The sequence below is a fragment of the Polistes fuscatus genome, unplaced genomic scaffold (genome assembly GCF_010416935.1).
Source record: "Polistes fuscatus isolate 324 unplaced genomic scaffold, CU_Pfus_HIC Scaffold4, whole genome shotgun sequence".
Taxonomy (NCBI): Eukaryota; Metazoa; Arthropoda; class Insecta; order Hymenoptera; family Vespidae; genus Polistes; species Polistes fuscatus.
Window position 1 is genome coordinate 2,678,566 of NW_025113118.1, and position 13,917 is coordinate 2,692,482.

The 13,917-nt window shown below is 31.6% G+C and overlaps 1 protein-coding gene across 2 annotated transcripts in view; it reads left to right on the forward strand.

The window, feature by feature from the left end:
• The window catches only part of LOC122520939 (zwei Ig domain protein zig-8-like), a 299,078-nt gene that overhangs the window by 272,603 nt on the left and 12,558 nt on the right, over nt 1-13,917 (forward strand). For both annotated transcript variants that reach the window (XM_043641269.1, XM_043641270.1), the window contains exon 5: nt 8,433-8,560. In XM_043641269.1, coding sequence (XP_043497204.1) covers nt 8,433-8,560 — 128 coding nt within the window. The remainder of the gene's footprint in view (nt 1-8,432; nt 8,561-13,917) is intronic.

Here is a 13,917-nt window from a genome sequence, read left to right on the forward strand (position 1 = left end):
TCTCACACTTATTCATTGACTTTCCTTCTCACTTTATCTCTCTCTCTCTCTCTCTTTCTCTCTCTCTCTCTTTCTATCTCTATCTCTATCTCTGTCTCTATGTCTATCTATTTTCTTAAAATTTGTAAAAAGTTTGTTTAATATTAAATATTTTTTAGCTAAAAGAAATAACGACGAAAGTTTAACAAACGTGACGCGAGCTAATCTTTCAAAACGATACGATACTTCTTAAGAAACTCTTTTTCGCGATAAAGTTTCTTTGAAAGAAAAGAAAAAGGCAAAATAAAAAAAGAAAAGAAAGGATAAGTATTATAAAACTGAATATTTTTATCTCAAAGACTTTTATCTAATAATTGCAGTAATATTTTAACGATACTTAAGAGCGAAGAAAAATTAAGGGGAAATTTTGTAACGCGCGAATAAAATAAAAATAATAAAAATTAATAGATCCCCCCCCCGTTCACGTGTTTCTCGTTACCATTTCATTTTTGTTCTTCCCTTTGACATTACATGTCCACGTACGTACAATTATATGAGTCCACACGTACATGTACGTAGGTAGCTAAGTAAATACGAATACGAGGAAAAGAAAGATAACGTTTCTTACAAAACGACGAGAACTAAGACTGCATAGTTGAAGAGGGTGTGAGAAAGAAAGAGAGAGAAAGAGATGGAAGGGAGAGAAAAGTACTACTAGAGGTAGAGGAGTCTGGAAAGAATGCCTAACGACTAGAAGATGAGTCGTGTTACTGATAAGAAAGTAAAGTTCTCATGAGCCTACATGAATAAAAGACAAAGATAAAAAGTACCTATGCTAATTTATTATTTACGTACTTATGAAAAACAAAAGAAAATAAAAGAAAAAAATACAAATTTATTTCCACTATTACTTGACTTATTCATAAAGTTGATTATGTAAAATCAAAATTACTAACAGATAATGTATAGTAATTTTATTTACAAATATTTATTGAAGTAGTAATAAGGATTTTAATTATTAAATTATTTTTCACGAAAAGAAAAAAATGATTGATGAAAGTGAAATTTAATTTATATTTTACTCTTTTGATATTGTGTAGATGTAGATGTAAATAAGATAATAAAAATAACGATATCACACACACAAAAATGCCAGTATTGTTGTGAAGCGTTGAAATAAACATCGAGCTCGAAAGTCCTTCATCTTCTCAAATGCTTTTAGTTCTATCTACGAGTTAGGAAGGAAAATCCATGAAATAGTTCACTTAAACGAGGTAGACTCGTGTCAGCAGAATCACGAACTCTCGACTTATCGGTGTACTTTCATCGGACATTCCTTTTCATCGGGCGTGCATTTACTTAGACGGATTCTTGGACGACGACGACTAAAAGTTCTTTTCGTACAGAACTCTCCTCTCTCTTTCTCTCCCTCGTTAGCTCAAGATTCAACGTAACACGTCTCCATACGTGTATCATCCTGAGCTTAAAGGACTCTCCTTTAAGTGGTGCACGAAGTGAGACAGTTCAACTCGGTGGTTAGCTCGCAAGTTCCTTCTTAACTTGCTACAAAGAAAAGCTTCCTGAGCTTTGAATGAAACTTTACGTTGTCGTTGTCATCGTCGTCGTCTTAGGTTTCCTAAAGAAGACTATACATATATGTATATTATGTGTGTGGACATCTATGAGGTTCAATAACAAGAAGAGAGAGAGAGAGAGAGAGAGAGAAAGAGAGAGTACTTTCAACTCGAAATGGTGAACATTAACTTTCCAAGTAGGCGTTATTTCGAAGTACACCTTAACACACTCAAATATTTTACTACTAAACCATAGCAACGGACATTCCTCTGAATACACGATGTGATGAACTCAGCGGATAGATCTAATCATATTTTCCAATTACTTGTTAAAGTGCCAGTTTTACTTATTACATTAGAATTAAATAATGGTTTAGATACAGTTGATTAATATTTCGTTCTGTTGGATATATTTTGTACAAATAAACAAAAGGAGAAAAAAGATAAAAGAAAGAATATAAACATTATTATCTTCACAACGTTTCATTAGTTTATTTTCATTAAAATTCATCGAGTTTGCTTAGGATAAAAACGAAAGAATAACAAACCTGTCCTAAGCTCGTTTGAATCTCCTTACCTCTTTTATCCCTTTTACGTTTCTTTTTCTTCTCAGCGTAACATCACGCCTCTGTGGAAGCTTTAAAAATACCAGAACAACGAGTCCGAAATCTAGGTAACTTGGTCGTAGCTCAGAGGAAATTCCTCTGGCCTTTCTTTTCCACCTAGTAGAGTAAGTAAACAAGCGTAATACAAGGAACGAAAAAGCATCTTGTTTATATACCATCCATGCACTTTTTTTTAGCTTTTCTAACCCTTAAACGTTCCCTACTAGATATGTAACATGTTTGGTGTAGCATAAGAGAAGAAGAAAAAAAAGAAAAAAAAGATAAAAAAGAAAAAGAAAAGGGTGAAAACCCTCATTTTACAGATATTTTCACCTACAACGAATCTAAAATGTTATCTCAAAAACGTGGTAATAAATTCAAATTTACGATGAACGATAGTGATACTTCGCAAACTCTCAACTCCCATTTTCACTTTTCAAGACAAGAATATAAATTTAAAAAAGGTAATAAAATACATAAAAATATTATTTATCAAAAGACAAATTTTTCAACGTGATCTAAAATTTGTCAAAAAGTGGCCTATAAGTACCTTTATAAAAATAATTATTATTATAAACAAATTTTAATAACAAACGTTAGACAAAAGAAATGACTTTTGAAATTTTTTTGATTCAATTCAGAACTTTTTAATAACAAACAATTATTTACAACAAGAGACTGCTCTAATCAATCAATTACTATGATTGTCAAGGAAGACTTACTGGCCGCCCTTTTTATTTATATAAATAAATGATTGTTTCTTCTTTTAAAAGAAAAAAATATAGGAAAAAGAAGATGAAGTTCTTCTTTTTTGTCGCGTGACTCAGCACGATAACGATACTTTTCATAGCTCTCTCGTAAAAGTTCGGCAGTTAAATAGGATAACAGGACCGGACGTAAAAGCGAAAAAGGCTCTTAACGACGTGACAAAGTCGGCTTTATCCCTTGAAAAAGGATTTACAGGATGGTTGAACCGACAAACGTCATCCCTCGCTTAGTCACCGAGTGAAAAACTTTTATTTATTTTCCTGTTGCCTGCCAATAATGGGAAAGAGGATACATGTTCAAGAGTTCCGGATTAGAAAGAATGAGAAGGTTCGAGGATTAGAGTGACATTGTTTGAATCAATCGTTATTCGACAATAACACGAAGACATTTTTTTACCGTATTTGTCAATTTTTTGGGTTGTCCCTTTTTGTTATTAATTACATTCAAAAAATAAAAAAGATATTCATACCTATAAAAAGAGTATCCCGAAAGTCGCTTTGTTGAGAACAAACAAAACGAAAGAAAAAGTCAATATTGGTTTGTTAATGGAATTAAAATATTTTGTTTTTAGTTTCAAAATATGAATCACTAGTTATGGGTATTTTTAAAAAAGTATGGCACCATTTCCAAAATACTTGTCAAAAATAAATTTATTATTTTTCAGCTCGGTAAACCGATTCTTGAAATTCCCAATATAAATAAATCGATCAAAAAACGTCACTAGTCACAATTATACGTATCCATATAACATTTAATATAATGTTCCTAATAATATTTACGATTAAATAATGACAATCATATGAGAGAGAAAGAGAGTGATAGAAAGAGAGAGGAAGGAGGTTGAGTTATTTGAAAACTGGGAGCTTGAAATATAATCGACAAATATTTATTCGATATACTCTAAGATTAACTTTTTCCGGAACATGAGGCCGTACTACCCATAAAAGTGGACCACAGAGTATAAAAATGATTAATCCACGGGGAAAGGATCACGAATGATGTTAGTAATTACGAAGAATGGAAATTAGAGCGGAATGATTCTCTCGTGAGTTAAGGGTGAGAGAAAGGGAAACAGACTAGGACAGTGGATTGGGTGGAAGAAAAAAAGAAGGAAATAGAGAGAGAAAGAGAAAGAGAGAAAAAGAGAAAGAAAAAAGTGTGTCAGGTTCACAGATTGAAGCGCACGTGTACTCTGTACAGAGATAAAGCAACTAATACAAAGACACTGCATTCTAGTTCGCAGTAACTCAGCTTCCACACTTTCACTTCAAACGATCGGAATCTTCGTTTGCATCTCGAAGAGGAAAACTCGTACCATCCCTATCTCCTACGTAGAATGTCAGCATTCGAATCGAGTCCCCATTCAAGGGTAGGTAGAATTCGAATCTAACGCAATTTACAATTTCCTTCGTCCGAGATGTTGCTTCGAAGATATCCTAAATAGTATCGTATGAATAAATGTGGATATCTTTGTCGTCTCACTTTCTCTTTCTCTCTCTCTCTCTCTTTCTCTCTTTCTTTCACCCTTGTATTCGCGCATGTGCAAGACAGTAGTAGAAGAGTACACATGATCGTACACAAGCTGCTTTATTTAGGTCGAGTGTCAACAGCGTCGCTTGCGAATATGCTTTGTGGACTCCTCGTCAAATAGCAGCCGTAAGCACAAAGCCGTCTCGGAGCATCCAATTCGTAAGAGAGAGAGAGAGAGAGAGAGAGAGGAAGAAGCAAGTGATGGTGAATCTGAAGGAGGAGAGAGAGAGAGAATAGAGAGGAATACTCCAATAGGCATTCTTCCATGATCAACGAGTCGATTGAACAGAGATACCGACTACAATTCTATCTCTTCGGCTATTATCCGATTCTTTTTTTACTTTTCTATCTCTATCTATCTATCTTTATTCAATTCTTCATTCTCATTCCTATTACTTTCTTTTTTTATTTAACACACCGATAAAACTTCGAAATCTTCAATTTCTCCTGAACAAGTAACTCGGTGTAACATCAATCGTTATTAATAAGCTTAAAGAGTAAGCTTTAAATCTTGATTTTATGAATAATTGTAATATTATGTAATATTATAAAAATTTATCAATGCTACTTTTCACTGAAGTCTATCAACCGTGTTACTATTATAATTGTATTACCAATACGTTGGTTAAAAAGAGTTGAAAGTTTATTGGATTTCTTCTTGAAACAAATAACGAGATAACCAGGACGGTCTTAAGAAGACGGATGAGATCTTTAATGTTAGAAATAATGAAAGAAGCCAAAAAGAGAAAAAGTAAAAAGGAACTCGTGGTTATTCGCCGATCCAGCTCTCCATTTTTCTACCGTATAGCAATTAAAATCATTCGATCATTTTCTCTCTCTTTCCCTCTCTCTCTCTTCTTTTATAAATGGACTACGGCAAATGTCGTAGGATGTACTCCGTAGAAATTCACGCGGAAGTCGTCCAGCGTATCGTAAAATTCAACATCGATAACGGCCTTAACTCGAACCCCCAATGAAAAGGGTGTTCCATAGAAAGGAAATCTATATTTCACTATATAAACTAAACCAAGCCATCTCCCTTCTTTTTCCCCATTTAACGATAACAGATTTTTTTCTATTGCGTACGAAGCACGATAAATATCGATTTCTAGTGGTATCGTTATTTGTCGGATTATTTTTCTCGCTCCCAATCGCATTCTCGTCTATTAGATGTAAAAATAAAAAGAGAAAGAAATATGAATGTATAGTAAAAAAGAAAAAGAAAAACAAACCAAAAAAAAAATACAAAAAAAAAATGATACCATCGACAACATATCAAATAGATTAAGATAAAAGATCTAATGCTTTCTATTTGTGTATATTTTGTTCTATCTTTCTTTCTTCTTTCCTCTTTTTGCCGTATATTATCAAATATTTTAATTAAAGAAAAACGAAGTGAAAAAACGGAAGCAGAATTTTTACGAGAAAAACAAACACATTTAACAAGAGAAACGTGAAACTTTTGTTCTATGTTTATGCTTGTGCTGAAAATAAAAAAAAAAAGAAAACACGTTGTAAATATCATTTATGTATTTATATATCTACCTTAAGATATTAAAACATAAAAAATACTTATCGAAAAGAAAGAAAAATACAAAAAAAAGATAAAAGTAAAATAATCGAAATTTGATTAAAATAATTCATTTAGCCAAATAAATTGGTAGCTTTTGTTTAATCTTGAGAACATAACTTTTGGATCACGAGAGATTCTTTTATTTATACGTTTTTTTTCTTTTTCGTTTTTTTTGGACATCTTAATGCTTCGAAGAATCTCCAAAGGTAAATATTTGCGATGTTGTCAGTACGTTCCCCCTGTTCTCTTTTCTTTTTCCTTTTTTCTTTTTTTTTTACTTTATCCCTTTCTCTATTTCTCTTTCTTGCTATCTCCTTTTCCTCTTTCCTTCCACTCAAATCCATATAGATCGTCTGTGGAAACAAACGCTCGAGGGTCTGTCTTCTCGTAGAAAAACCAAGACCAACGAAAAGGATCTACAAAAGCGTTGCTTTGCTCGTTTTCATTCCTTCCCCCTACTGCTTCTACTCCTTCTCCTCCTCCTCCTCTCTCCTTACTTTTTCTCTTCTCTTTCTTTTTCTTCTTCTTATCCATGCACTCCCAAAAGAGTTACCACATCATGGAAAAGAGAACCGATACGTGATTTTAACTTGAAGGATCGCCGTCCAATGTCGAAAGCTCAGCTTTCATCCGTGGTTAACCCACGTTAAAGCGTTTCACGTATATTCGTGGCTGTGCTATCGATCGTGTCATAGACGCTGCCATTCCGCAGCATCCGCAATTCGGATAGATTGACGATCTCTAGGAAAAAATAAAATCGAAGAGAGAGAGGGAGAGAAAAAATGTTAAAAAGCAAAATATATATTGTATATATATGACGTTCGTTAAAATAATTATTGCAGGATTATTTGCAGAAAACGACGTTTATCAAATTCTCGTCATTATCGTTAAAATTCGAAGAAAAGAAAAATAAAATCAAACTAAACTTATTTCCAATAATAATTCATTGCTACTTAATCCTTCAATATTATATAAACCAATAGCAAGAAAATAAGCATAATATTACGTTAATATGATATATTATCATAAGGTTTTCTGAAAAATTAATGATAACGGAAAGGAGAGAATTCAATAGAAGTAAACGGATATTAGGTAGAATAAAGTATTAACGGAAGAGCAACGTCGAATGAAAACAAACGGAAAGGAAGGAGTTGAAAAATCAGAATCTTGTTTCCAGTCTTGATCTAGCATGCAAAGTGGATAGAAAGAGACTCGAGGGGTTCAGTTATCCATCGCAAAGAAGGAAAGAGAGAAAGAAAAAGAGAATGATAAAGGAAAAGAGAGAAAAAGAGTTAACTGTCGGGGTTCTAGCATTATTCGTTGCACAAAAGCCGTAAACTATACTGACCGGTTATTTCGATCAATCCTCCAGAAAGCGGCCGTCCAGAAAATATTCACATCGATCTACACCGACTGACCTCTCTCTGACCTCTCTCTCTCTCTCTTTCTCTTTCTATTTTCTGTTCTTCATCTTGTTCAAAATATATACACAAATGCACGCAACACACGTATACACACATGAACACACACATAAATAATGCGTACATACACTTATACACACGTAAAAGCTTTCGTTTACTTTCGCCACATTACTTTCGCCCTCCCCATCCTTTACTTCTTCCCCATTCACCCTCGTCTCACCCATTTATCCCTTATCCTGAGCCAAGCATGTGATACCGGATACACTCTATATGATCCACCTCAAAGTGCTCTTTCTTAGTACACGAGGGTCAGGCCAAGCGTATCGCTCTTTCGGTCTTACAAAAGAACGCAAAACAGACCTGACGTTACAGTGATACTATAAATACTGACACGACTTTTAAAAGTATCTATGATATATATTTTTATACTTCTAAATTAACATTTTATATTATCGTAACAGTGAATCATTGTACATATGTTTCGAGGAAAATTATGCTATATGAAATATTATATTTAAACCAAATATCAAATTTATCCTTTACGAGATATTATTTATCGTCCTAGTTTCTTCTCTATACCAATTTTGATTCGATTTTATCTGATTTGTAGATATATTGAGTCATCTCGAAAATGTCTTTCCTTCTTTTGTTGTTAATAATTTTACATGAATAATATTTTTTATTTTATATTAATTTATAAAATATCATACAATACAGAAAAAAGTTAAGGGAACAGAATGAATTGTATATTATTCGATAAAAAAAAAAATATTGTCTACATCAAATTTATTGTTAGTAAGAAAAAGTAAGAAACTTTTGGGACGACTTAAATATTATGTATAAATATTACATAAATATTATATACATATATAAATATCATATCAAAGATGATGCATAGCTTATAGACACAATTGAACAAATAACCACACGGATATTATCGATCTTAATCCTATCTCTAATTTAGATATATCTTTATTTGCAGAGCCCAAAACTGAAATTCTCGGTTCACCAGATCTTTACATCGATAGAGGCAGTACAATCAACCTCACATGTATTATATTACAAAGTCCAGAACCCCCAGCTTATATATTCTGGAATCACAACAACGCTGTAAGTATTAATGATCGTCGTTTTATAAATTCGTCTCTTGATCGTTTCATTCATTAAGGAAAACGAAGGAAGGAGTTCTAAATGTTTACAACAAAGCACGTCTTCATGTTGATAAGACACAGCATCAGTTTGAGATAACGAGCGATTAATGAAAGTTAAATTTATGAGTAACGAGATCTTCTACGGTGTCGACGTTAAGCGAGAAAGCAATTAAACATTAACTTGAGCTACCTTTTTGTCATTCGAAACGTTCTCTCTTCATTTTCATCCTAAACATTTTCCTGCATTTTCAATAATACTTGACAACTAACAATAGGAGAGTTCCGTTTATTTCGTTTGGAAATAAACGGAACATGATATTGAATGAAATATTGAAATATATAAAACAATGGTAAATAGAATAGAACATTCTTTATTTCATTAGATTTACCTTCAGGAATATCGTTTACACAACGACCGTATAGTATCGAATAACATTTGATGTGTGTATGATTGGTATTATAGCAATATACGTATACATTTATCTTAACGCGTTAACAGCAGAGATATACGTATATCAAAATGGAATTAAAATCTCGCTGACATTCGATACGTATTTCACGGTAGGACGACATTGCTGCTTACCTACCTATCTACCCATCGCGCTAGCTTCGAACGTATTTCCGGCTCGGATAACTCTCTATCCTTTCCCCAGAGAAATGGTTGGAGAATGCAAGAGAAAAAAAGAGAGAGAAAGTAAATTCAACCATTGAGAAATGAAATAAAAAAAAGAAAGGGAAGAGAGAAAAAGAAAAGAATTCAAAAAAAAAGAAAGAACAAAAAACAACTAAAAATCGTATAAGCATTTATAAAAGGTCACTTTGAAATTAGAAGTAACTCTAGAAGGTAGTTCGAGCAGTTTCGATAAGGGCTCCGATAACAGACAGTAGCCAGTGGCCACTCTAACTATACTACCCTGTCATAGAGGAATGTTGGACAGCTTGAAATGCTTCCGCCATAGGTTAGTTACCGGAACGGTATTTGCATTTGATAACTAGGCCGACTGTTGAAATCCGGCCCACTACTGTAGTCCATATGTTCTATTTCTCCTTTCTCCGATCGGTAATAACGTAGGATAAAATCAAGAGCTAATGTAAAATAAAGTAACTTCATCATTCATAATACGCATGACCTGAACTGGCCTGATTAATTACTCAAGAGTTTAATGTAATCCATTTCGGACAGAAATCTCGTATTTCATCTTTTATTTTATTCTCTCTTCTCTCTTTCTCTTCCTCTCTAATTCTCATAATTACTCTTCTTTGTTATCAGCCACTCGTCCTATGTTTGATCGAATACCTCCAGTAAAAGTTTTTAACTAATAAGACTTGTTCGCCAAGCTGCCATTAGTAATATACTAAAATGATCTAATGAGAGTTCAACGATACTCTTTTATTATATTATTATTATTCTCTTTCCCTCTTTTTCTCTCTCTTTCTTTCTCCTCTCAGCAAATACTTCTCATAATATAATTTCTCTATGAATTATAAACAAAAATATATATTACACAAATTTAATAAGATATTGATACATTTTCTGATGAAAGTAAAATAAATATAAACGTATAAAATAAGATATTGATACATTTTATGATGAAGGTAAAATAAATACAAATGTATATTTAATTTTTAAAAATTATTACAAATTCGAATAGCTCCTTATAAAACAAACAGAACTTATTAAATCTTGATATTTTCATATAGAGAGCTTCCCTTAAAATCGTATACCGTTACGCTTACTAGATTTTTGCTTGAAAATTATTGATATAGTGTATTCAGGATGAAGATAATTTAAAAATAAATTCATTAGTATACTTTAATTAGATATTTTACGAGTTTAACTTGAAAGCATTAATTATAACAAGTGAATTAAACTTATACGAAAATAATGTATGTATAATACATAAAACGACCGTACATTCAAATCGTACATGTTAATATAACAAGAGAAATACTCGGTTTTTTCATGTATAACAATTGGTCATTCTCTGCTTTTATTATTATTTAAATGTTTTTAAATATCAAAATCAGTTTAATACCCATTAAAATTAGAACAATAAAAAATACATTTTTGTTTAAACAATCCCAAATATTAGTAAAGTACATTAGAATATTAGAAATACCTTAAATGATTATTGTTGAAGGAAATGTATATTGTTGTCTAGAAGCACGGAGTATAAGCACGGCGTACCTTTCTCTTCGAAATCAAACAGTAAACTGACTCATTGTCCTCTATGAAAGTCAGTTTAAATTCTCTTATTGATTGTTGTTTATATAACTTTCCGAAGGCCATAAACGAAAATAACATTCGTAATAAATAGAATGTTTTCTTCTAAAAGTCATATAAACAACAATCAAGAAGAGAATAATAACTGACTTTCATAAAGGACAATGAGTCAGTCTAACAGTGGATTTCGAAGAGGAAAGTGCATAGAACTTATATTTCGTGCTTCTAGATAACAATATACATTTCCATCGATTAATTAACAATCATTTAAGGTATGTCTTATACTCTAATGTACTCTACTAATATTTTGGATTGTTTAAACAAAAATGTATTTGTTTTAACATTTCTGTTCAGTAGTAATTACGAGTTGAAAATTTTCATCTAATAAAATATCAAATCGAAATTGTTTAAATATTCGAAGTATATTAATAGATATGTAATTTTTAAACAAATGTAGTTTTTATTATTTTAACTTTATTGGGTATTAAACTAATTCCGATATTTAAAAACATTTAAATAATAATAAAAGCAGAGGATGTGACCAATTGTTATACATGAAAAAACCGAGTATTCCCCTTGTTATATTAACATGTACGATTTTAATGTACGGTCGTTTTATGTACATACATTATTTTCGTATAAGTTAAATTCACTTGATATAACTAATACTTTCAAATTAAATTCATTAAATATCTAATTAAAATATACTAACGTATTTATTTCTAAATTATCTTCATCCTAAATAAACTATATCAATAATTTTCAAGCAAAAATCTAGTAAATGTAACAGTATACGATTTTAAAGGCCACTCTGTATATATATTAAAAAAAGAAAAAAAATGCATTATCCTAACAACATATTCATTATACATATTACATATTTTAACTGATTCTATACATTAAAATAATGAAAAAGAATTTCATTAAAATAAATATGAAAGAATTTAGAGTAAAATCACGGAATGCCCTTTGGGCGACGCAATCCTGGTAAGAAGATGTACTTAGACGGCGCCACGATGTCGCTGGAAGGGCCAAAAGAGTAAAAGAGATCGGAGGAAAAGAGGAAAGGAGATCGTAGAAAATCGGGCGATAAGGAGTAAACTCGAATCGTCTCAAGGGAACGTTACGAAATTGCAATCGCCAGCGATATGATAAGGTCGCTCTCGATCGATCTACCATACCGCGAAATATTTTCTAGCCGCAAGGAATTCTCTCGGCCGTTAGAAAGAGAGAAGAGAGAGAGAGAGAGAGAGAGAGATAGAAGGGGATGATTCCTTCCTTACGCTCCAATAAACTTCTATCCCTTTGATTTCGATTGAATTTCGATCGTCGATCTTCAGTCTTTTTCTTGCATACGTTCATTTCACATAAACTGATGGAAAAAGAAACAACAATTTGATTTAGAAGAATTGTTTTCTTTTCTTTTTTTTCTTCTTTTTTAACAAACTATCGAGCTGTCCAAAAATAACGTGCCACATTTCTACATACACAAGTATCACAAAACATACGTGCGTATAAAATTATATTATATTGTAGATGATAGGCCAAAAGTTCTTAAACGATTTTATGATTTACCTATAATATTAATAAAATTGAGTAATGTAATTATTGATTGTTTAATAAATTCAATAGCTAATATTTTATAATTTAGATTAATTGTACTGAAACTACATATACCTTTCTATAATATTATCTGCGTTTACGAGTATACTCTTCATTTTTTAGATAAAGCTGCACAGTTAACAGATTAAAGACATGTAAGAATTTTTGGAGCCATCCATTACTATGTAGTATTTCATGTATATATATATTTAAAATTAAATGTAAGGAGATTTTGTACATGAATTGAAACGAGATATTCGATTAAATATTTTCATGAATTTTTTATTTAATTTAATGATTTATTTCAATGTTATATATCGTCGAACCCAAACTTTGTGGACAAGGCAATATTTTTATTCTCTTATCGTACTCGTTCTATAATATCGAAGAAAAAGTTTCTTCGAAGTTTCGAATCTTCACCTTGTTCACAGACAAAACTAGAATACTAACGTAGATTTTCTCTTTAATGGTGTCCCTAATGGAACAGTAACATTGACCGATCCACTTCTTGGTGAGAAATACTCTCTCCTTATCACGTTCGACCTAACCACTTACAGTCGTATCATGATAATCCCCTGTCGCCTAATCCTATCTATTAGTACACAGTGACATCGTATTTTATTAATGAAACTACCACAACTTTCATGCTGAAACACTTCCAACGAGACTAACATTATTGTACATATACATTTAACTTTATAGCAAGAACTGACTTCGAAATATGTTTACATCGTTCCTGCATATATCCATATGTATTTATACATAATACATACACATAAACTACCGGCCGAAAGTTTGTGTACACTTACCGCATTTGCATTACATACTTATGCACAAGCTATAGATCTCCATTTTTTTTCACGTTCCTTTATTTTTGCACGTGTTTTATATGACTTTATTATTATCAAAATTCATCAAATACCATAAATTGTAAATAATAATATATGCTAGCAAACTATTTATATCACATTACAATACCTTTGGAATACTTACGGGACCTTCTAAAAAATAGTTGAAACAATTTGCAAAAGGTAAAATTGCAAAAATTAGTTTTAAAAATACCAAAATTGTGTAAAATAAAAAATGTATCATTGATATTGGTCTGAACGTTCGAATGATTACTCCAACAAATTTTTTCTACAGTAATGAACATTGATGATAAAAATTTAAATTATTATTGCTTCTTTCATTTTTTCGTCATAGGTTCGGTTTCGTTTTCTTCTTTGAATCGATATAATCATTGTTAAATCTTCGATCTTCGATCGTCTTACTCCAATAACAAATCCTATTAAGAAATTATTAAACGAAATAATACGACGACTTCGCGTATCTTAGTTTATACATGACGATCGTAGAAGATTGCCAAAAGAGTTAAACTTTGCCAAATCGGCTTTTCTCTGTATTATTATACAAAGAATAAGAATAAAAAGATTTTATAGATTTCTCAGGGAAAATGGAACTTTCCTCTCGTTTCGATAATCTAATCAAAA